The sequence below is a fragment of the Gallinula chloropus genome (genome assembly GCF_964237585.1).
Source record: "Gallinula chloropus genome assembly, chromosome: 4".
NCBI lineage: Eukaryota > Metazoa > Chordata > Aves > Gruiformes > Rallidae > Gallinula > Gallinula chloropus.
In genome coordinates, this window is record NC_140088.1 from 2,386,311 (window position 1) to 2,411,742 (window position 25,432).

A 25,432-nucleotide genomic window follows, 5' to 3' on the forward strand; every position below is an offset into this window, starting at 1 on the left:
CCAAAACTAAACTTCTTTTGCAGTTAAAGGCCCTGCATGGAAATGGCTGAAGAGCTGCTTCATGGAACTACCACATAGTTCCACGTACCTTTGTGCTTTTGGTGCAAAAGATGTCCTGTCTGTTTCTCTTTTTCCACAGCCCATGGCCATTCCTGCCACCCCTCATGCTGCAGCTGGACACACCTTTCTTCCTGCTTTTTAAATATGTGTCATTTCACTAATCCCACAACCAATTGTATCAGCACCAGGAGTGATGGAATAAGAAAGAACAGCCAGATTGAGGAAAAAAAGGGAGGGGTTTGGAACATTTTCTTCCAAAGGATTAATTAATTGAAAACTCAGCAAAGTTACCAACGCTCCCAGTTGGAATTCATCACTGGCTTTTGAAAGGATGGGTTATTTGATAGCATCTGCCTGCTTGCTTTCAGGTTCTGATTTTAAAATCAGGCAGCAGAGCTTATTAGCCAAGGAGAACAATAATACATTGGTCCCACATTTAAGCACTCCCAATGTAGTATTAAATGGGCTCTGGACATGTAACATGCTAATCTATCTATACATCCTGTTGGATTATGAAATGAAGGTTAAAGAATGGGAGAAGAGGCAAGAGAGATGCATTGGTCAATGAGCAGCACTAAGAATTCATCATATGTTTCTTTCCATGTCATTTCATTGTTTATCTTGACTCTGAGCTAAGCCAAGCAAGTGATCCCTGGGAGTGGATACCAAAGTAAAAAGGTTATTTTGGAGTTTGTGTTTGTAATTAGATTATGAGATTGCACACTTTCCATTTCAGGAGCTTAGCTCTGTAAAAACTCATCATAAATATATTTTGCCATTCACTGGAAATATGATTTTTTTTAAAAAAAACCCCTCTTTTCCTCACCAATTTCCTTCTAGAAATAAACACTTGGTGCAGGAGCACTACTTTGCAGAAGTCTGCAGGACTGCTGCAGTTCATGGACCTTCATGATGTGTTAGTTAGAATGAGGGATTCAAGTTTCAGATGGAAGTATCATCCCCCCCTCCATTCCTGGTTCAGTTTTCACTTCCCTGCCTTTATAAAACACACAGAGGGCTACAGTGGTTTGCTATAAACCACAGAGTGTTATGAGGTGAGTTGTTAGTTAGTGCCATTATCCAGGATAATAACAGAAACCATTTCTGCACAGTTCCACACCCATGCCAGCAAGGATTGATTTGATGTCCCTGAATTACACTGCAGGAGGGGTGGAAAGGCCCACTGCATGGTAGAAGGGAGCTCCAAGGTCCCCAAACTGTCTCCTGATTTATGGAGTCTTTGAATGGTTTGTCAAATACGAACTACTGGGTTTGATTGTTTTCCTTTCTTTACTTGTTTTTCTCCTCAGGGTCATCCAAAACCTGGTAAAACTTCTTCCCCTCACTCTTTTTCTCTTAGTTTCTTTTTCTTTCCAGTTTCATCAAGTCCAAAGCACCTTGGATCACACTGAGAGGGAAAAAAAAAGTACTTTCTTTGCTGTGCACTGGTAGATAGACAGGAGTTCAAATTAGAAATCTCAGAATACAGAAAATTAAATATTTGCTTTTTGCATTAAGTTAATGCTGCTGCTAGAAACAACAAATCTTCGAGCTTGCACTTAGCAAAATTATACCTTATCTTGGCATATGGTAACTAAACTACTTCAGAAAATTAGTTTAGAAATTTCAATGTAGTTTATCAAACTGATCAAGGCTTTACCACTGATGTGCAGCTCTCTAGTTTATCTTGCAAATTTGGAGGAGTGCTTTGCTCCAAGTAAATATCTTGTGATTTAATTAGGAGAAAACTTTGTTGTAAAAAACCATTTTTCCTGCTGGTGGATAGAGCTCTGAAATGAACCTGGTTCTGGGTATTTTGGTTTTCAGGTTTTTGCCTGGTTTTCTTTTTTATATTTGCTTAACTGATGCATCACAGCCAGTATCTGGGAAGATTCAAAGGATCATCGAACATCTCAGGTTGGAAGGGACTCACAAGAACCATCAAGTCCAACTCTCTGCTCCTAACAAGATTCCTAAAACTAAACCATATGACTAAGAGCTTAGTCCAGATGCTCCTTAAACTCTAACATGCTTAATAATATGAGTGCTTCCCTGGAGAGCCTGTTCCAGTGACACTAAAGAACCTTCTCCTGTTGTCCAACCTGAACTTCCCCTGTTGCAGCTTCATTCCACTTCGTCATGCCATGTCGCTGGTCACCAGAGAGAGCTCAGCTCCTCCTCTGCTGCCTCCCCTGAGGAAGCTGTAGACTGCCATGAAGTCACCCCTCAGCCTTGTCTTCTCCAAGCTGAACAGCCCAAGTGAGCTCAGATGTTCCTTGTAAGTCTTGCCCTCAAGGCCCTTCCCCATCTTGCCCACCTGCCTCTCAACAAGCCTGATGTCTGGTGTCCTCCTTACACTGAGGTGCCCAAAGCTGCACACAGTACCCAGGGTGGAGATGCACCAGAGTGGGGTGGGGTGGAACAACCACCTCCCTCCACTGGCTAGCTGTGCTGTGCTGTGCTGTGCTGGATGCACCCCAGGACACAGCTGGCCCTTTTGGCTGCCAGGGCACCCTGTTGATGTGTATTCACCCAGATTCCCAGATCTCTTTCTATGGGCTGCCCTCCAGCCTCTCATCCCTCAGTGTAACCAGGATTACCCTACCCCAGGTGCAGAATCCAGCACTTGCTCTTGTTACATGTCATATATTTGGTGATTGTCCAGCTCTCTATCCAGCTCTCCATGTAAGACTCATTAGCCTCCAGGTGTTAATTAATACTGACATACCCTTAGAGTACTAATTACAACCTTTTCCTGAAAGTGAGGAATCAGCATCTGCAGAGCCTCATATGTGTTTTCTGCCTCTCTACGTTCAGCCAGCCCAATAAAGATGACATTCATGACCCCAGATCTTCTCTAACTGCACTTTCACTTGATCCTCTAATAATACTGACAATGCCAAAGCGACCAGAAGCAACAGCACTTTGCACATCATCATCAGCAAAACAAAAAGAGAGATCCCTGCAAAATTACCAGCAACCTGCATCTCACCCAAATGCAAGAAAGGGAAGAGCCAATGCTGCTCATGTAGTGGCCAAGGCTTGAGAAGGTTTTAAGTACTGTATCTGCAGCTTGGTGGGATTCAGTCACGACACACTGGTTGTTTTGCCATATTTTACATCTTGGAATGCTCTGGAGGCACTGGTTAGAAACATGAAAAACTTTTCATCATGAAAAACTTCCTTTGTTTTCAAAATTACTGAACTGCTGTGAGTTAAGTGAGACCTATCCCAGATGTTTAGTTCAATTCAAACCTGTTCCAAACTGAAGCAGTCCAGTTGTTAAGGAAGAAAAGACAGTTTGGAAAAATGAAGAGCATGTGAAGGACACTCCTTTTGCAGAATTCTTACAGAATTCAAGTGCAGTGTAAAAGAAAGGACTGAAAATAATCATACCTATCCTCAAGCCTCTCTGGCTAATTAAGAACTCAGGATGAAGAAACCTCTTCGCTGTGATTGACAGCCAGACCCTTCAGTCAGGACTCTGAAGGACCAGAGTAAGATCTGTCTGGCACCTCTGTAACTGAGATTTGTTCTGTGTCAATGCTTGATGCAGATGATTTTCAGTAGGGTGTGAAAAGGAGATTCACTCACTAAGCAGCAGTTGTACAGAAATGACAATAAGAAGGTGAAGAGAAAGCTGAAATGGTTGCTTCATGCCTTTGAGATTCCCATCTCTTATGGCTACTGCAAATGACTGGTTGCTCTGAATTGCTTCCAATACCTTGCATCACTCTCTGCAGATCAGGGATTCCTGTACAAAGGCTGCTGCTACCATTAGCAGTGCTACACTGAACAAAAAGAAACTGTCCTGTAAGTAAAACAGCATCACTATCCTCTTCCAAATTGTCTTAGAAATGTTAGTGATCAAAAGAAACCTTACTGCAGCCTCAAGCCAGAGCAAAGTTCACAGTGGGATTACCTGTCATGATTTCATTTCTGAACTCTAAATATCCACACCAAATGCAAGCACACTGCCAAAGACATTAAGTGCCCCCGATTTTATTGCTGGCTGAAATGAATATCCTCTCCTTGCCCCTCAAAAATAATTAGAAGCAGATACGTATTTGAGAGCCTCCAAGAAGCACAGACTATTTATTATATATATTTGGGGTTTTTTTTCCTGAAAGAAGAGAATGATCTGCTACTTACATGGCATCCAGATTCGTCCCATTAAATGCATGGCCTTGGATGCTGGTAAACCCATTATTGTAGAGTTTGCTGCAAGCATAAAAAATAAAATGAATTAGTGTATTTTGGGCTGCTTGCTGAATACCCAACATCTTAGGTATTATTTTTCTTTACAAGAGCACATTTAGGGATGGGTTAATTTTAAGCTCTTGAAGCATCAGCAATTACAGTGCAAGGTCAAACAAATGCCCAGCAGCATCTCTGAGGGTAGCTGCTACCATGTGGCAGGTGTGCCAGCCTTTACTTCTCTTTACAGCAAAAATAGAGAGAGACTAAACCTCTTTGCTACAACTTTCCCACCCTCAAACTGAAAATCAAGGAAATGAAATTCTGCTAGGCCTGATTAAGGAAGGCTGAAGGAGGTAATGCCCAAACAGCTATGATTTTACCATAAGGCCCACTTAAAGTTCTAGAATTCATTCTTTTGCCCTAAGAGCCAAGGGAGTTTTTTAGTAATTTCTTTAGAATTCATTCTTTTGCAGTCTAGTGTTCTTTCCCCCAATTCATGTCATAACTTGTTGCAATCCTTTTCACTCCCTTCAGCCCTGAGCATGACTCTCATAACTACACTTTGTCTAACAACTTCCCTTCTGCCTGCTCTGAAGTTTTGCCACCCATTTGTTTTTCACAGTCTATGCCCCTTAGATTGCCAAAAAATAACAGTTCTAACAGTTCTAACTGTGCTGTAGCTTTACAGAAGGAGAATGCTGCAAACTTTTCCCTTTGATTTTTCAGCAGTGTAGCCACTGACTGCATTAGGGTCACACAGACAGCAAACCCCTGTGGTCAAGCCAGCTTGAAGAAAAGCATCAGGCCTGATTCAAAGGAAAGCATCCATGCAAACCAGATTACACAGATTACCTGTCTGGGGCATTTCTCTGTGGCAAACTACTAGAGAGTAGGACAGGGGATTTCATTTTTCTTTCCTTAAACATTTTGCCATATGCCTGGGAGAGGTAATTGCCTTGGGACTTTACTGGAAGGACTTACAGAGTGAGAGATTCATTACAGAGCCCATGGAAAGCGTTCGCAGGCACTGAAGTCATGAAAGGATTATCTGCAATTTCACTGAAAAAAAGGAGACAGAACACCACAATCAAACATCTGCCCAACAGAGCTTCTCCAGAACAGTTGCATTATTCATTCCTCTCTGCCTTGATAATAAATCCAAGTGTGGAATAGCTTGTTCTGTTGTGTCTGAGGCCAGAAGATACATGTGGGATGATTAAAAATTGAGCATGTTCCAGCAGCCAGGAAGTGAACTTGTGAAAGTGGATGGGTTTTATAGTCCTGGTGAGGTGTGCCAGACTGTGTGATTCTGATGGTTAACAGCACAGACTGGTCCCTTCCCTCACAAGTTGTAGAATTAGCAAAACAAACAGCGCTGCGGTGTCAGCCAAGCCAGTCCAGTGACTCAGAGCTGAGATCCTGCTCTCTAGCTAAGTTTAGGTAAGACATCAGATAATACAGTATTTGGGAGAGAAGCATTTCAGTTTACAGAGCTGCATCTAGCACAACTGGGGGTGTAAATCCCACTCCCCCCACTGTAAGGGGAGAGCAAGTCCGAGACCGACACGTATGACTGAATGTCTGCAAGTCTTTGGGGCCGGATGAGATACATCCCAGGGGCCTCAAGGAGCTGAGTCCTGTGTCCAGAGCTGGGGCTCCAGTACAAGAAAGATGTGGGACTGTTGGAGACGGTTCAGAGGAGCCACAAGGATGATCAGAGGGCTGGAGCAGCTCCCCTACAAAGAGAGGCTGAGGGAGCTGGGCTGGGTCAGCCTGGAGAAGAGAAGGCTGTGGGGGGACCTCATTGCAGCCTCCCAGTACCTGAAGGGAGCAGAGGAACAGGAGGGGATTCGACTTTTTAAAAGGATAGACACTGGCAGGACAAGGTGGAATGGATTAAAACTAAAGGAAGGAAGGTTTAGATGAGATATTAGGGGGGAGTTTTTTACAGAGAGAGTGGTGAGGGGCTGGAACAGGCTGCCCAGAGAGGGGGTGGGTGCCCCGTCCCTGGGGGTGTTCAAGGCCAGGTTGGATGGGGCCCTGGGCAACCTTGTGTAGCTCCAGGCCTGGAGGTTGGTGTCCCTGCCTGTGGCAGGGGGGTTGGAGCTCTGTGACCCTTGGGGTCCCTTCAACCCAGACCAGTCTATGATTCTATGATCTGCTTTTTAAGCTACTTTTCTGTTTTCATTATTATGAAGCAATATACTTTGAATAAAATAATTCTTCACCAAAAATCTTCCTAAAAATGTGAGCTCAGGCAATAGTGAGCTTTTTTAAGGTGTAATGCTAAAAACTACTCTCAAGATTATCCAGTTCTCCTGCTCTTGAGGCTTCTGTGCTCAGGGTGGGGTCAGAAGAAAGGCACATAGCTAGCAGAGGTGTGTAATGTGAGCTCTGGCCAGTTCCAGAGCAAGGTGTTTGTGTGTCCATGCCTCTTATCCAGGCCAAATGTACAGTGCTAGGTGACCTGGCATTTTCCAGCTTTGGTACCAATGACCACTGAAACATGGCTTGAGGAAGAGTGCTTTGTCAGGCATATCTGTTCTCCAAACCAGACAGCTCGACTTCCCTGGGCTGTGAGGATGCCAGTACTCTAACCAGCTGTGAGGACAGGTACTTACAGTAAAAAGTTCACATCAGATGAGTAGATTTTGGTAAGGTCTGGAAATGCTTTGAGTCCAGTATTAAAAATACCACTGAAAAGGAAAAGAAACAGAACAGATTACATGTATTGGATCGCTGAACAACCACCACCACCAATGTACTGGAAGCATTCAGCAGGTGCAGGGCAGTTATTTCATCCTCTCTGTTCTCAGTCAAGTCATTTGTATCAACTGTCCAAAACATAAGGATGCAAGAACAATTGAAAACATCAAAATACCAGATTTCTGATAAATTATAGAATCTAAAAAACTGGAACACAGAATAGTAAGACAGCTAAGCAGATCTGCAGAGGGAAAGTAGCCTGTGAAGTGGATCAGGAGGAAAAAACCCCTAAAAACTCTAGATTCATTGGAAAGATGAAGGAGCCCCTCAAGTCCTCTATGTCATTGAGGGTAAGAGCTGTACAAACAGCTCTGAAAAGGGACACTGTCTTCAAAGGTGAATACAATTAATCCCCCTTCTTTCTGAACTCCTGTGTAGTTTTCAATGTTTAAAACTCTTCTCCTGAACTCTTCTCTGAACTGCTAGGGCTACTTTCTTCTTACTACTTTCAGTCACATAGGAAAAAAATCTGGAGAACTCTTTTCTCCATGGCCCTACCCTCACCCCCTGCCAAGTTGATTATACAGTCTTCTAAACAGCACTCAAAATCAAGTTACTCTCTTTCTCATCTCTCTTTCCTGTGCTTGCATTTTAGAATGTCATGCTTTGCTCACTCTGTGCTGAATACAGAGCGTTCTTCAGGGTTTCTTTCTGCCATCGAGGTCATATGGAATCAGGTGTCTATAGAGAGGCGTCACACTTCGCAGAAAGGTATGCTCTAAACCCCCATGTAAATATCTAGGGAATATAGATGTATGCATTTCTGTTGTGTCCCTTCTTCCCACTATTCCCTATGGAAAATACAGTGAGACAGCAGTGATTGCAAGAAGAAAGCTAGCTGTGGAATTATGCCAAGGAAACATCAGTGGATTACAGCCAGGTACTGGATAAGAAGCATGGCAAAGTTACTGATCAATTTGTGAACGTATTCTCCTTTCTTACAAAAGTAATTAAAGGGTAAAAACTCCTGCCCCAGCTGGCTTTCTGTCATCAAAATTAAACAACAGGGGAAAACATTTCAACCAGTTCCAAAAGGAACTGGAAAGAAATAGAACTGCTATAGTGTAGAGAGTCATCTGTGAGGCTTAAGCACCAACTTGTTACACCTGCTACATACTCACAGGTATTTCAAAAGGGGGAGGTTCATAAAGGCATCTGGATCTATGTAATCCAAGTTTCTCAGATTTCGAATTTCACTGTAAAAAAAAAAAAAAGGGGAGGAACATTACCAGATGGATTATCAGGATTTGATTGTAACAACAGAAATCAGCCACCTTAACATGACGTTCCAGGGACCTCGTGAGGCCCCATCTGGAGTCCTGTGTCCAGATCTGGGGCCCCCAATACAAGAAGGATGTGGAACTGTTGGAGAGGGGTCAGAGGAGCCACAAGGATGATTAGAGGGCTGGAGCACCTGCCCTACAAAGAGAGGCTGAGGGAGCTGGGCTGGGTCAGCCTGGAGAAGAGAAGGCTGTGGGGGGACCTCATTGTAGCCTCCCAGTCCCTGAAGGGAGCTTATAGGCAGGAGGGGATTCGACTCTTTAAAAGAGCAGATAATGGCAGGACAAGGGGGAATGGACTAAAGCTAAAGGAGGGAAGGTTTAGATTAGATATTAGGGGGAGGTTTTTTACAGAGAGAGTGGTGAGGGGCTGGAACAGGCTGCCCAGAGAGGTGGTGGATGCCCCGTCCCTGGGGGTGTTCAAGGCCAGGTTGGCTGGGGCCCTGGGCAGCCTTGTGTAGCTCCAGGCCTGGAGGTTGGTGTCCCTGCCTGTGGCAGGGGGGTTGGAGCTCTGTGATCCTTGGGGTCCCTTCCAACCCAGACCATTCTATGATTCTATGACCGAATTCCTGCCCTGAGCTTTTGTACTGGCCAGCACCACCTCCAGACCAGGGTGCATTCCAAGCAGTCTTATAGTGCTGGAGACTGGGTAGTTTGAGCACAGTGGGAAGAAGCACCTGAGATTGGATTGCAGAGCTGCTGTTTGCACGGCCCTAAACCCAAAGCAAGAAGCCTGTGGTAATGGCTGTTCCTCTGAACATGGGCAGAGTTTTGTGCCTGCAAAGTTGAGTAAAAAGTTAGGCATATCTTCCAGTATTGGTGTAGAACAATCCTATATGCTTATAACCATCTATTGAGCTTATGATTTCATGTCCTGGTTTTCTGCTTCCTTCCTTCCTGTCTTAAGCAGTACTTTGTATTTTTCCTGTGTGTCTCTTTCCCAGAGCTCATCAGTGGATCCCAAAGATGGCTCAGGTCACCTGTCACAACTCCATTCTGAGGCCTGACATGGACACACCAGTCACTATATAGCTCTGTCCAGCACCTTGAAGGACAGGGTATCTCTTTTCTTTACACTGATGCAAAATATAACATAGAATGAATTCCTGGTATCTTCTGATTACACTTATGTCTTTAAATACTTCTATGCAGATGAAGTATTTCCATCCATGACTACATTTAAAATGCTGGCCTCGTGAATTTTCTGCCCAGATATCCCTTTGTTGTGGACCAAACATATTTCAGGGAAAGACAGTCTTCAGATCAACCTTCAGCCTGGAAATGGATAATGCATTGGAGTACCATAGAGTCATCAGGTTTTGTCTTGTTCCTATTCATAGTATTCTGCTTAAATGACTTGGATGAGGGTACTGAAAGTAAGGATGTGAAATCTGCAGATGGTACTAAAATTGAAAGCACAAAGTAATGCAATGAGATTCAATCAGAGTTTGATTTATTAAGTAACTGGGCCATGAGAGGGCACGTGCTGTTTAAGAAAGGGAAATGAAAAACTAATTAAGCTGGGAATAAAAGACTTAAAACTACCAGATGAGACAGTTGGCACAGTAATCAGAGAAAAGCTTAAACAATGTGAGGAACTCAATAGGATTCACCCAAACGGTGGGGGGAGGCTTATGTCCCTGATGTTTGATTTCCTTGAAATAGCAATGCTGGGATTAGGAAAGAAGTATACTTTAATATAAACTCTATTTATATTTGCATACACTTTGTATTACATGGATTCCTTAAAGCCCAAAAGGAAGAAAAAGGCCCACTGTTATTGGCAGTACAGGAATCAACAGCTGACAGACAGTTGCTTAGAAGTTTCTAGAAAAAATAAATGAAAAAGAGAATGAAAGAGGTATAAAAAGGTAAAAGGTGGTTTAATCAAGGTTGAATGCTGTGCTGAAGAAAAAAAAAAAATCAGGAGAAAATTCCAATTTTCCCTACTTCAAATCCAGCCAAAGGTGCCTCTTGCACTTGACTGACTGAATCTGTGACCACTATCTGTCTAATAGATGCATGAAAAACAGAGAACTTCAAATCCAGGTCCATTTATGAACCATGGTGCTGTTCTTGTTTTGCACAGTCAAACTTCATTAATCTCAGAGTACTGGAAGGAATCCTCCCCTAAAAATCACAGATTTAAAGGACAGCTCTAGCTCCATCCATATGTGACCCTACGAAATCAAGTCTCTAAGGAGAAAAGTGATTTGGATAGTTGAGATCTCATCAGTTGACAGGATAGTGAAACACAAACTGGACTTCACAATTTCTTTTATGATAATCACAGAATCACAGGGGTTGGAAGGGACCTGGAGAGCTCCTGGGGTCCAACCCCCCTGCCAGAGCAGCTCCCCAGCTCATATTGCACAGGGCGGCGTCCAGACGGGGCTGGAATCTCTCCAGAGAAGGAGACTCCACACCCCCTGGGCAGCCTGTCCCAGGGCTCCCTCACCCTCACTGGGGAAAAGTTCTTCCCCATGTTGCTGTGGAACTCCCTGTGCTCCAACTTGCAGCCATTGCCCCTTGTCCTGTCCCCACAGACACTGAAAAGGGGCTGCCCATTCCCCCTGCATCCCACACTTCAGATATTGACAAACATTAACAAGGTCCCCCCTTAGTCTTCTTCTCTCCAGGCTGAACAGCCCCAGCTCACTCAGCCTTTCCTCCCAGGGGAGATGCTCCAGGCCCTTCAGCATCTCTGTAGCCTCCTCTGGACTCTCTCCAGGAGATCCCTGGCTGTTTGATCCCAGGGAGCCCAGAACTGGACACAACACCCCAGGTGGGGCCTGACCAGGGCAGAGCAGAGGGGGAGGATCCCCTCCTGTGACCTGCTGCCCACACTCCTCCTGATGCCCCCAGGATCCCCTTGGCTCTCTCTATCAGCCACAGCAACACACTGACAGGTGCCCAAAGGTTCCGTTAGAGTCATTTTCAAATTGCAATGAAAAGCCTGCAGTGATGTAAGGAACACTTACATTGCAGACAGACTCATTAGACAGGGTTTGCACTTTTACCAGCAAGTTTTTCTGAATTAGTAAATTGAAGAGATTGAAACCCACTAATTTAAATAGTTAAAGTACCTTTGAAAAGCAGCTCTAGGAAAACTATTAGTAGTTTTAGCTGTCTAAACCACAGATAAAGCAAAAGATGATATTTTAATATGTATAGGCTTGTTCCCAGGCATCTAAGCACCTATAAGAGCTTATCTTACATGACTTTTGAAATGGAACTTTGACATACTCTATAAACATAACTTCATCTCAGCATACAGTGCATTCAACAGCAATGTAACAATTCTGAGCCCTTCTGGCAATGAAGTGCTTTGAAGGTATTAAAATATCCCTAAGGTAGTTAACAGGCATCTTTGTTGACCATTGATGTAGAGAGGCAAAAAGTGCCCTGAATAAACACTTCACTAAATAAAATTACTTAGAGAAACTCATAAGAAGGAAGAAAGCCACTACCTACACAAGGTAACAGATTGAATTGTTGAATAATTACAAAACTATTCAAAGTTACTTTACAAACCATTCAGCTTCTGCTTTGTTTTTAGAAGTCCATAGAACAATAATTGGCTTATTTGTGCTTTGAAGACAATCAGGGGTTTAAATTTTATTTCTGGCACTCAGGCTAGTAATTAAAAGAGTGGTTGGTTCATAATCAAACCACCACTTGACTGTCCACATACAGCAACTCAGCTTTGCTTGTGAAGAAAACACTGGAAGAATTTTAACACCTGAAGAACAGGTGAGCAGTCAGTTGATGACACAAGTCCTGTATCAGCACTTAGAAATAACTATGAACTTACGTTCAATTACAAAGACATAAATTTATAGTTCCAAATAAAAATTAATCTAGACATTAAACTGATTAGAAGGACTATTAAAATACTAATCTAATGAATTCATGAGACAAATTCACCAGATAACATCCAGAAAATTTAAGAAGCTACTTAACATCCTATGTGAATTAAACAATGTTAAAAAAGCATAAACATGTACATATTTAAGTGACTTCTACATTTCATTTACAAGACGTGTCTGTCCTTCTGGCCTTGCAATATTGACACAGCCTTGAATTTGTTAGAGACCAGGATCCAGAAACTGCAAATCTGGCCAATATAATCATGTTAATATAGTATAATCAATAATTTAATGACATTATGCTGAGATACTTATAAACACTGCAGATACCCAGCTCGGCAGTTCTGAAACTTGGGACCCTTCTCTACCTGCTTTGCCCATAGTTCCCTTGGCTTCCCTTCCCTTCCATGTTTTATTCTCCCTCCTGCAGACAGACTATCTGTGCTATTTCATCTGTCCCTTCCCTACCTCCAGACTGAAGCTTTTAACAGGATTTTTCTGCAGTCATCTCAGTGCCCTGAAATTCACTGTAGGTGTACAGCAAACCCCTCAAATCACAGCATCACAGAATCACAAGGTTGGAAGAGACCTTTGAAGATCATCAAGTCCAACCATTCCCATCCTAAGCTAAACCAGATCCCTGAGTACCTCACCTACCCTTTTTCTGAACACATTCTCCCTCTCCAAATATTTCAATCAAATCACCTCTCCTTTCTGCAGCATCACATCCCTCGAGCTGGCTCCACAAGCTGCCCAAGAAGAGGAGTGTATCCCTGGCCTGGGATACACTGGTGGAGCTGACCCTGGCCCTTGGCTCCAGCTCATTGCAGAGGTGGGGAGCAGTCCCCGGCCAGCTCTCCAAATGACATCACATACACCAGGGCAAGCCACTTCAACCATAACTTCTGGCCCAGTTCCCAAATGTTAAGAGTGCTTCTCATGTGGCTGTGTAAGGGGAGAGAGCTTTTGGAGTGTGGAGAAGGGAGCAGGGAGAGATGGGGGTGGGGTGGGAAGGGGGATAGAGAACAGAGAAGGGGAAAAGAAAGAGTGGATATTTCTGGGGTTCCTTTCACTCCTGAGACTCGATGATCTAATTACAAAAGCTCTTTATTTAGTGTAATGCTACCAAGCTGCAGACCTACTAGTAAGACAGCTACACAGAGACACTGACTACTACTCAAAGGAGTTCATGATTATATCCTGTATCCAGCAGAAAGCAATACTTACACCATTGCAAGGAAGAGACAGTTCTGAATGGGTAGACATGTGAAGTGTGTCTACCAGGCATACTTAACAATGGGTAAAGACAAGAAAGGAAGAACAAGAAACCATCGTGAGACCAATTTAACACAACTGGGGAAGAAAACCCCACAACCTTGGCCCTTCATAGAGTCTTCACAGAGGGCAAATTTTACCCTAAAAATGAGATCAGACCTGTTAAAACACAGCAGGTGATCAGTGTGCTTCCTGGGCAGAAGTTGTTCAGCACTTGACAGGCACAGGTTCATGAAAAATGAGAGAGCTGAGGTCTGGAGGGAACAGAAAGTCAAGAGAGAAGCAGATGAACTGAGTAAGGATGGAGCAAACTGGGTGCTGAAGCTGAAAGCTGAGCAGGCTTGGCAGACAGGGCTGGTGAGGAACACGGATGCCTGTTCATGAGACTTCACTCAAACCAAAGCACTTATTTCCTCTCTTCCATAAACACCTTCTCCTAAGAAGCTCTTATCCTTAAACCCAAATGTTTTTTAAAATGAAACCGTGTGTATAAATGTTAATTAGGGTAAAAAGATTATTTACATAGACCTGCATGAAAAGTCCATGAAAAACAACCTGTGAAAGTGAGACTCTGTGAACTGACACCTTTTCAAAACTGTGAGACTAACTTCAACCTCTCTTAAAATACCCTAGAATAATCTTTACCCAGAATTATTTTAGCAATAGTGCTTGAAAAATACTATGCAGGTGGAGAACATTAAACACACACATAGCACAACACATACATTTATCCCTGACTAATCCTGTTCATTGGAAAGCAAATCAAACCCAACAGTGATAGGTGTTAAATCAGAGGCAACACCACAGCTCCATCCATCCCTCCTTCCAACTAGTCCCATGCTTACAGCTTCTCATTTTGCAGAGGAGTTCTTGATATTCAAAGGCTTTCATTGCATTTCTCTTTGAAGGAGATCAGTTTTGTTATGAACTAAGTTCCTGTGGGAGATTTTCCTAGTCTGTTCTGCGCTTGGAATCTAATAGAGCAGCAGTAGAAAACAGCTATCTAGTCAGCTAGCTCCTGTTTCCTCAAGAAGCCTTTATATCCATAGAATTTAAAACAGGTTCCACACTGCAAATTGCATGGAAAAACCCTGAAATGAAACGGTCCAAAAGCATTTTGTCTTTAACTTCTAGTAAGGGGAACTATAAAACATGTACCACAGGAGGAATTAGTGCCAAAGGCTTTATTCACCCCTTGCAACAGCCTTCAAAGACATAGCTGCTTCTGGAATGCTTTCTTTCTGGACACAGAAGTGTCCCTCTCTGACAGTGTTTTCTGGCTCCATGATGACCAGCAGTGGTGTCCCATGGCAACTCTGCAAACACAAATTGTCTCTGAAATACTCCAAACTGCCACTCACCTGAGCTTTACCACACTGGTACACTTCCCATTCCCCATCTGGATCAGTAATGGAAACATGGCAGAGTGCCAGATGCAGGCTGGATCCTGTGAAGCTCAGCATCACGTTGCCTTCTCAGTTTGACAGGGTGCTGCTGTATGACAGGAACTCCCTGAACGCTGGTACCCTACCACTTTTGTACTTGCCCTAGAGCATCACTTGATGAGGACTGATCAGAACAAAATGGTATAAAAACTCTTCCCAGAAGCTTTTGCCCATGACATTCCCACTCCATTTAATAACCAGGCAAACATTCCTTTTACTAGTGCACTTCCAGAATGATTATTGACTGTTCTTTGAGTCTCCAGCTCTGTGCTTTGGCCCTTCCCATTTTATTTCTGGTGTTTGTATTACTGTTTTAATTTGGTTTTGATTTGGCAGAGGTAATTCTTAGTTACCAGTTTATTTCAACTTTCCATCAGGCTCACAATATTTTTCACTATACCCTCTTACACTTCCATGGGAGGATACAGAAGAGCAAAGGAATGGAGAAGGTGTAGTGAAAGAAAGCACAGGTCAAAAGAGAGACTCACTCCATGCTACAAAGGAAGGGAATGAGAAAAGGAATATTCAGCTGCAAAGGAGACAAGACTTACAAGCATCAATGTGTGTGTTATTTCCACACATCCCCAAATACACTTTATCACTGTATTCATTTATTTAATTAGAGTACTTACATATGAGTCACTTTACTTAAACTGTTGAAGGAATGTGCCTCCAGACTCTGAAGTGTTTCATCTATGGAGATGTAGCTAAACACCAGCAAACAGAAAAGAAACCAGTCTCAGACCTTGATAAGCCACAGCTAGTGCCCATCATGCCACTTCATTTTCCCCTCTCATTCTTTTCTGTTATCCAACTGCCATCCAACACCCACACAAGTGTCTGATGGAGGAACTTTTACCAGGAGTTTGATTTTGACTGATGCCTTACACACACCTACACTGCAGAATACAATGAGATAAGAAAACCCACCCACAACAGTGATAAGCAGCAAAAGCAGACACCCATATTTCACATTTCAGAGTCAGATTTCTTCCCTTTTCTCCACTTAAGATCACCTTGGAGTTCTCCAGGGGATGTAGCCCTCAGAATAATTTGCATGTTTTTCTATACTGAATTATTAAAAAGGGAAGAAAGGGCCAAAGATGCTCCTTGGGCCATCACTGCAACAACTGCTGCAAATTCTCTAGAGAGAAACAGATCAGTCAGGCCAACTGATGATTTGATATCACTGAGGAAACAAGGTGGTCTAACACTGCATCCTCATGCTAGGGCTAGGAGTTAGAGACGACTTTCTGTGTCCTCCACGATCAAAAGAGCTCACCTTACATCCTGCAGGCAAAGTGCTTTTCTCTGACAAGAGGCAGAGGAGCAGCAACAGGGATTCCTCATCCCCTTCCTCACCCCTACAGCCACCACATCCCTTCCCACTATGCTGCATGGGATTTTCTGCTGTATGCCTGGCTAGGAGCTGGGTGAATTACAGCTTTACATCTTGCAGCTGGGAGACAAAAGTGGGGAGGAAAGGGCTTGTTTTCTTTGTGTGTTGACCTCCACCCTTCTGCTTCCCAAGCAGATGTATTTGTGTATGTCATTTAAACCACATCATCAGGGAAATTAGTAGTTTGATTTGCTTTTTTTTTTCTCATCCAGATAAACACCCAAAAAAACACACAAATGTTCAAAAGCTCCTCTGAGACAGGAATGTCAAACAGAAATGTGTATTAATGGTGTATCAACACTTAGTTCCAAGTATTGGGAATGCCTCCAGAAAATGCTGGGCTCTAGCTAATGAGCACACAACACATCAAATGTAAGAAACAGAAATCCTAGCATGAGAACTGGAAGGAGTTGCATTAGAAGAACAGGGAAAGCATGTTTAAATTCCCATCCTGAAGGCAGGTTACAATCCAGCACCTCCTCTTCCTACCAGCTGTGTTTAATTTGCAGGATTTCAGAATGCCTTTAACACCCACTGTGAACAGTCACAGCTGCAGCAGCAAATGCACAGCTTTAGGAAAGGTCTGTTTGCAGGGAACACTGTAACCACCACTGCCCATTCACAAAGTTCTTGAGGACACAAGGATTTAAAGCAGACCAGGACAGGACAGTAGTCACAACATCCTCTCCCTGCCTTTCTTTTATTCCTTCTCCCTCTTTTTGCCTTTCTTCACTCTTTTCCAGCCTCAGCATCCTCAGTGTGGCAGCACTGGCTGTGTGACAGCAGAGTGCAGGGGTGTGAGAAGGCACTGGGTTGCACAGAGGAAACCAGTGACCAAGGGATGCTACTGTGCACAGGGCTGCTGGCAGACAGCATCATGCAATGCTACCAGGGGTTCTCTTCTGCATGGAGAAGGGGTGGAGAAAAATGCTCAGGGAGCTACAGGTCAGGTGTCTGTGGGGGTACTTGTGAGTACCCAAAGCATCACCTGAGCCCAGAAAATGTTCCTTACCCTCGACCTTAAAAACACTGAAGGTTCACCCTGTCCTAAGTCAGTAGGTAATACCATGTGATGCCCTTCTGCCAAGATTCCATGTGTTTGCAGCTTTAAGGATGTCAACTAAAAATTTCTCTTGCATCTGAGCAGCTTATGATACTTTTTTTGTTAGTTTTTCCCCTCCAGTGCACTGCTGCATTCCTGGCAGGAGTTAGAGCTGCACTTGAGCACTTCACTGAAATGCTCTTTGTCTCCTTCCCGTGGCAAAGCAGCACAGGGAGGGAACAATCTCTGCTTCTGCCTCAAGAGTGTGTAGATATGCATTCATTTGGGAGAAACTGCAGCTCTCAAATTTCTGTTTAAACTAAGTTCATAAAGAGAACAACCAGATTTTCTATTCAGTATGGAGGAACAAGGTTTATTTGTGGAAATTATACAGTAGAAACCATATAACAAAATGAATTGCTCTATCTGGAGCAGTAAACACCATCTCTATCACCCTGTTGAAAGTTCAGAGTATTTTCTAGATTAGTTTCCAAAGCAAGGAATGAGTTGGTACCTTTCATTGCTGGTGGAAATTGTGGGCTGGGAGAGGCAAATGAGACACGTTGTACATTAAAGGCCAAATCATACACACAGGAGCTATAGTTAAAGAACATGTAGTGGTTCCTCAACCCAAAGCTTCTATCAAGAAGGTGGGAGTTCATGATCTGCAGTAGCAGTAATGCTGCAACAAAAGTTCAGAAGAGCACTGACACTACCCAAATTTAAACTGTTGTCTCTTCTTCATTCATTCTTCTTTTCAAAATTAACAAGAAAAAGAATAATGTGTTAATGCAGAAGGCATTACACAGCTGGAGAGAGGGTGCAATGCTGCCACATCAGGTCCTGATTTTAGGCAGGTTACTGCTGTATGCAATTGTATCTATACTATTTTCTTACACATAGATGTGGAGCAGGGGGAAGGTAAAACTCAATATTCAGATACTCCAAAGAATAATTTGGGGAAGATACTGACATTTTGTTTTCCCAGGTAGCCTTGAAATTGCAAACCAAATAAACTGACATGGATGCCAAAATATCATCTTAAGATGTGTAAGAAGTACCTATTCCTCTCCTGCAAAGGTTCAGTGAATTCTTCAGATGAACACCTGTGCTTTTACCAATTCATAAATATTACAAGTATTACAATTTGATAATTTTATAAACTGAATAGTGTCTAAGTAATGGATTATGTGTCACTGAAAGCCAAAGAAGAGTCAACATCCTTCTGTATTAAATAAAACTCTGTTTTGAACAAAGCTTATCAGGTTTATATATACATCACATGAAGGACATTCTTCCCCCATGAAAATTACCCCCAGACAATACACTGTGTATCTTAATAACCTGAGCTGGTAAATGAGGCTGCAGATATTCAAGAACAATTATTTATAAGGATTTTAGAAAGTCATTACTCCAATACACCTGGATGAAGCTATGAAATGTAATTAGGCAAACCTCCATGTCCCCCTAAAGTCCCGTTGCATACACCCTTACATAGTGCATCTCAGCCAAAGCTCAGCTGCAGTTGAGACTTGCCAGGAATGTCAAGGGCCACAAGAAGAACCCCTGTTGCCTACATTAGTAATAAAAGGCTGAGCAAGAAAAATGTGGGCCTCTTGCTGAATGAGTCATTTAGTTACCATATAAACACATAAACACAGGTAAAGCTGAGCACCAGACCGGGTAAAACCCCAATCTGGTGACACCTTATAGGTGGCCCAGCTCTGAGCAGGTAGCGAACCAGAGTCCTCCTGAGGTCCTTTCTAAGTTACCTGAGTGAACTGGGAGATGGCAAAGATTATCAAAACAGCCATGCACAGGGTGAGCCAGCCAGCAGTGAGGAGGAACAAAGGTGGGACAACTTTGTCTCAAGCCTGCTGACACCAACGAGCACTGCGGCACATGGGCAGCCACCTTCAGTGGCTTCATTTACCAGGCATCATATCCATCCACGTGTCTCCATGCAAAGGAAGTGGCACAACTGAAGCCCCTCTGAGATCACAGAAATACTAATATTTTGGTGAAAGTCTGTCCCTGGTCTGGAAATGCCACAGGGTCTCCAGTGAAGTGAGTTACAGGTCATGCTGGAAACGGGAAACAACTTTTTAGCCAGGACCAGAAATAGAGTGTGTTCATTTGGTAGGAATGAAACTGTTTCTCATGTTTTCTGAACTTAAAAAAAAATTAAATAAATAAAATAAAATAAAAAAGGTAGATGTATGTCCTTATTTATCACATCTACTGTAATAAAGGAGTGTTCTTATCAAAAAACATCTACTATGCCTCCTACAGCTGGTTTGGGTTATGAAAAATGGGATTATTATTATCACCTGCAGTTCTAAAAATGAGTAAGGTAGCAAAGGTGCAAGAATATTTTCAAGTCAGAAGATTTTATGCAGTGAGACAGATTTTTGGAGAAGGGAAGTGATTTTTAATAAAAGATCTAAAAGAATAATGTCAGAAACAGAACTTACATCCTAGAGATGTTGGGGAGGTTGGAAAAAGCATCACTTGGAATTGTTCTCAGATGAGTCTCCATAAATCTCCTGTAGAAATAAAAGTTTGGTAGTTAAAATCCTTTGGTGAGTACAACTGAATATTACAAAGTTTAGGATCAATTAAAGATGCACTTCAGGAGAAGACAGAATTTTGTGTCTTATCCATCTGCAGGAGGTTTCAGAATAATAGGCAATATTTGAGGGAAATACTTACCAACAGCCAGTTCTTAACAGAATGAATCCCTGGAGGACTGAGTCCTCTAAAAAAAAGGAGGAGAGGCTTTGGAAAAAAAAGCCTATAATGTCTGTTGAACTTAGAGTTACAACTTGTCACTGCTGGATGAGGTAATCTCTGTTTTTCCAGTACATATGGAAATACTCTTACATAATTAATAGTCTGAAGAAAAATCAAGAACAAATGACAAACTTTTCCTATAGCTGCTGGTAAGAGCAGTTTTCTGTTTCATAGTGTGAGGTATCTGATAATAATTGATTCACACAGACAAGAATAGTGTCATCTTATGATTTATCAAGTTTCTGGAACTTGCATACAAGAAATAAAAATATCTGTAGAAATTCTTAAAAATTCCATCTTGAGTATAAACTGCAAGTTAAGAGAATGTAGACTCCTGTCATCCCAGGGGAGGCATCTGTCTGCTTCCCAAGTATACGTCTCCTGCTCCATATAATTGTTACAAGGCTGAGCAAGGAGAAACCAAAGACTTCTGTTTTACCAACACTATGTTGATGTTTCTCTGGACCTCAGTCAACCCAGCTCCCACAGAGCCTCCAACCAGGGGCATGTCAGTTGCTCCAGAGGTACACTTTCCTGTTCCCCTGCATCCACAGCGCCTTGACACTCGTACCAGTGCCCTCCCATCCTCTCTTGGTCCTCTCTTTACCTACAAACTCACATAATAGTTACTTCCCATCAGCTGTCATTACAGAAAGTAATGCTTAAACTATCACTTAATCATAATTCCACGTCACAGAAAAGCAAGAATTTAAACACCATCCTAAGTCCCTGCTTGACTTCCTGCTCCTATCTAAGACATCCATCCCTCTCTAGTTTTGTCAGACACCTAATGGAGCCAGACCCATCATTCCTGAGCTACACATGGGCGAAGTGAGCTGACATTAACCTCTTAGTGTCATACCTGAAATTCACACGTCCCACCTCACATTTCTCAGCTTGGAAACACTGGCTAATATTTATTAATCAATTATAGCAAAGTCTCATTATTATGAATTAACTCTGCATTTATACATTTCTAGATAAGGGTCCTAATACCTGAAGAATTGGCACAATGCAGAACCAGATTTAAAGGCTGTATTTTGACTGAATGTCTGGGAAATTTCATTATGAGGGCAAAACACTGTAGGGTACAGAATGTGTTTATAAATGGACTCATAAAGAAAAGAGAGACAGTGGAATGTAAATAGAAAGAAATCTTAGAAGAAGGGAGGAAATAGCCCATTCTGTGACCAAAATTAATAAATTCTGAGGTGAAACAGCACCAGAGATTGTCAGCAAAGCAAAAAGACCCCAAGTTCCAGTAATACACCCAGCACATAAACAACATGCTAAATAATAGCATCTAGTAAATACTGCCAAAGTAATTGGAGTTTGTTAGCTGTTCTTCTTCAGGTACTTACTGTCTTAATGGATTGCTGACTGAGTTTGAAGAATCAATGATTACACAGACTTGTAATCCATGCAGCAGGTGTGGGGCCAGGGCCAAACTTCTGAGCCAGTTTTTGTGTGTGACCACCTGCAGAGCTCCAGTTCTCTCTGAGTTTGAAAGACCTGGGGGCTGATGCATTACTGGTGATTTTAAGCCACCTCCTTAAGTCATTCAAAACCTTGCAGGAAAGTAAGTAAATATAAATAAAGCAGCGCTTCAGTGAGTCTGTGGATAATTACTGGTCGGGAACTACCAGGCACCAGTGGTGTGTAAAAGCCTATGGGATGGGCAGCAATTCTTTGGAGTGGGAAGAAAAGCAGCTGAGAAAATTCTCAACCAGCACAGCCTGTGATGGAACCAAAAGGAGAGTGATGTACGTAGGCTAGGTTTAGTTTAGCCCAGTCTACCTGCACATGAGGATCACGAGCTTACCAACTGTGTTAATACACTTTTCAGGCTCCAAAAGCAGCAAGTTTTGGAATTTAAAGCCCAAAGCTAGAAGCAAGGAAGGCAAGAGAGGGCAGGACTTGCAGCCTACCAACCACAGCAGTCAGTGTAAACGCACGATGAATAATTGAGAATTCATTACATTAATGCACTCTGAGTCCTCCTGGCTTCCATGCCTTAGAAATGGTCTTTAAACCTGCAGCTTTCAGTTTGCAATGTAGGGAGTTCAGGATCCAGCCAACCACAGTATGTGCACAAAGAAAGTAAGCTTTTTCAGAACAGAAGAAACACCATTGCTGAGAAAATAAACATCAGTTTTCCAGGTGAGAAAAACAGTAACTGTAAGCACTTACAGATTTAATAGGCTCATTTAATTCCCTTTCTATATTAAGGCAACGACAACCCCCAGGAGAATGGTAAATACCATTTAATGAAAAAATTGCTTCTGTGCTAACCTGAGCACTACCACCCAGTTCTACTTCTATTTTCTCATTCAGATTAAAAAGCCTCAATAAATCCAGAAAAAAAAACCCTTCAGCCTTTATTCCATAAAATCTTTCAGAAAGAAGACCCCAAAGTCTGAGGTCATTTTCATTACAAACATACTATCAATACTTGCACAAATACAAAAAGCACACAAAGAACCTTTTTCCTAAATGACTTGTTTTAAAAATGGCAATAAAATGTGTTAGAAAAGCATTTTTAATATATATAGGATGACATTTAATTTGTTTTTCTTAGTGTCATAGGCCAGAAAATCAGCTTGAAGTGTTAAAAATTGTTCCTCTGCTTTGATATTCACACCAAAGGTTTGGCCTGTGTGGTCCTGAAAGACCCAACATTGCATGTGTCACAAAAAGGAAACCTAAACCTGGTAAGAAGCTTTGTGCAGACCTTCCCACTTGTGCTGTCCTCTGCCCCAAACATCTGCCTACCTGGAAATAAAGATTTTCTTCACCAAAAGTCAAGTACTACAGATATTCAGCTAACGACTGGAACAACTCCCACGTTCACTCCCTTCTCAGCTTCCCAAGCTTTAACAAAGACACCATCTCTTAAAATTAGTTGTTATTTTCATTAGTTGGAAAAACAAGCTTCTTCCTTAGAAAATGAGACCACATAGACTTCAAAACAGTTTGCATCTGCATAGAAACAACCCTGTTACTGACTAAACCAGAAACAGAAGGTGTAAGTGGAGATTGTGAAGTGCCCAAACTTAAAGCCATTTGTTTCATTTAAACGACCATAAAGTCTCAATGCACAGAACACAACCCAAGAATCCAGCAGTGAATAATGCCATCTCTTCCTTAAGCAGTGTACATCTAGTACTGCTAAGCACTGACTCACTGTGCTTTGCTGTTTGATGACAGTTAATCCAGTGTCCTATGATACTGAACCAAGAAACTGGTCCTGCAGTGCCTGTGCCCACACTCCTGTCCATCAGGACCTACCGAACTATGAATGAACATTCTGTTGGTTTCACTATTAATTAGCCCCATCATTTAAAAGCCATAATTGTAGGCAGCTTAAGCCAGGCATAAGACAATGAAACTAGAGTCAACCCCCTAAACTGTGGCATTAATCATAATTTCTGATGTTAATTGCCTTCAGTATATTCTGTTGTGTCACAGTTTTTCTTATTTTAGATTGTACTCCAATAGGTCTCTAAATAATAACCATTAAAATATCCAATTTACAGCTGGCTTAAAATGAGATGTGCTGGGTTTGGCTGGGATAGAGTTAATTCTCTCCACAGCAGCTGGCACAGGGCTGTGGTTTGGATTTGTGCTGAAGGCAGTTGTGACAACACAGGGATGTTTTCATTGCTGCTGAGCAGTGCTTGCACAGAGCCAGGGGCTTTTCTGCCTCTCACCCCACCAATGAGTAGGCTGGGGGTGCACAAGGAGCTGTGAGGGGGACACAGCCAGGACAGCTGACCCCAGCTGCCCAAAGGGATACTCCATACCATATGATGTCATGCTGGGGCTGGGGGAAGAAGAAGGGGGGGATGGTGTTTGTCTACGTGTGATGGAGCCCTGCTTTCCTGGGGCTTAACACCTGTCTGCCCATGGGATTTGGTGTATGAACCCCTTGTCTTGTTCTGCTTCTGTGTGCAGCTTTTGCTTTACCTATTAAACTCTCTTTATCTCAACTGATGAGACTTTTTACCCTTCTGATTCCCTCCCCTATCCCACTGGGGGGGTAGCCTGAGCAAACTGCTGCGTGGTGCTTCATTGCTGGGGTTAAACCACGACACAAGTGACAAATAATAATAGAGACAAAACCAATCTTCACAAAAATATTCCACTAATAAATCAAGCTTAGAAGACAGGAAAAAAAAGTTGCTCATATGCGAGACACTGTTAACTCTTCATACATTTTATAGTGCTTGACTATCCATTTAATAGCCCCCTATTTTAAAATTAAGCAAAGCCACAATTATACCTCAGAAGCCAGGAGTTCCTCACTTCCACTTGCACTTTTAGGTCAGAATTGCAGCATAGCTGCTTTTTCTGTTGTTGAAAGCTAAATACAGTCAGAGACCAGTGCCAACATTCAGATGACAGTCTGTAATCCCAGATGTCTCTCAACTGCACAGATGTACAAGAATAGAACCTGGCTTACAATTTACAGAAGTCAGTGTTATAGCATGTAAGGAGGTAAAACTGGAAACTTTCATTTCTTACAGGTGACCATTTTCAAACATTTGAAGCTGGCAAATACCAGAAGTATCTAACAACCAGGGCCAGAGAAGCATCAAGGGATTTTCCACTTGAGCCATACAACCTGTGTGCACATGTCACTGCCACAGCCTCTGCCTACTTACCCTGGACTGTTTCATTTCTCTTGCTGTCTTGAGTTAGAGGAAAAAAAAAATCTGAGGGAAATTATAGAAGTATACATCCATTCCAATCACATCTATTCACCTGGTAACTAGCACTAACAGCATTGCAGTATGTAGCCAAAATACTATTAGAGCAAGAACCTACAGATGTAGATGTGAGAGAATACATGAAAATACAAAGAAAACATTTCTATTGCTCTCTGACCTACTTGGTAAATCACCTGAAAGCTTTTTTTGTTCCCTCATTGCTGATGAATCCTGACTCAGTGCTGAAGTTCTTACAATAGCTTGAAGGTATATGTAATATATTACCTAATACCTTACACTAAACACATTTATAAAAAGCACTGGTCTTGTAAAAATGTTTTTAGAACTGCATTTAGCTACAAGCCTCACGAGAGTTTGGGGTCTGTTTTGGGATCTGGGGGGGATTTGTTCATTTCCCAAGCATGAGACTGCTCATGAACACAGGGCAGCAGCAGAAGGATGCTCCTTCCCACTGGGAAGGGGCATTCCTGCTTTGAAGACCACCCACCATGGCTTCTCCCCCTCATTCTCTAGTGTCCAGTCCATGTCACTCACCTGAGCTCACAGAGCAGCAGACTAAAGGATGGGAGCAAT

At 42.5% G+C, this 25,432-nt stretch overlaps 1 protein-coding gene across 3 annotated transcripts in view; it reads right to left on the minus strand.

Moving 5' to 3' along the window:
- Positions 1–25,432, minus strand: part of TSHR (thyroid stimulating hormone receptor) — a gene marked incomplete at both ends in the record, with an annotated part of 57,297 nt that overhangs the window by 10,607 nt on the left and 21,258 nt on the right. The window contains 6 exons of one of the 3 annotated variants that reach the window (XM_084263296.1): positions 4,213–4,281; positions 5,242–5,319; positions 6,882–6,956; positions 8,148–8,222; positions 15,528–15,602; positions 19,811–19,882. In XM_084263296.1, the coding sequence (XP_084119422.1) occupies positions 4,213–4,281; positions 5,242–5,319; positions 6,882–6,956; positions 8,148–8,222; positions 15,528–15,602; positions 19,811–19,882 (444 nt within the window). The remainder of the gene's footprint in view (positions 1–4,212; positions 4,282–5,241; positions 5,320–6,881; positions 6,957–8,147; positions 8,223–15,527; positions 15,603–19,810; positions 19,883–25,432) is intronic. The other 2 variants (XM_084263297.1, XM_084263298.1) reach the window with 2 other exon arrangements.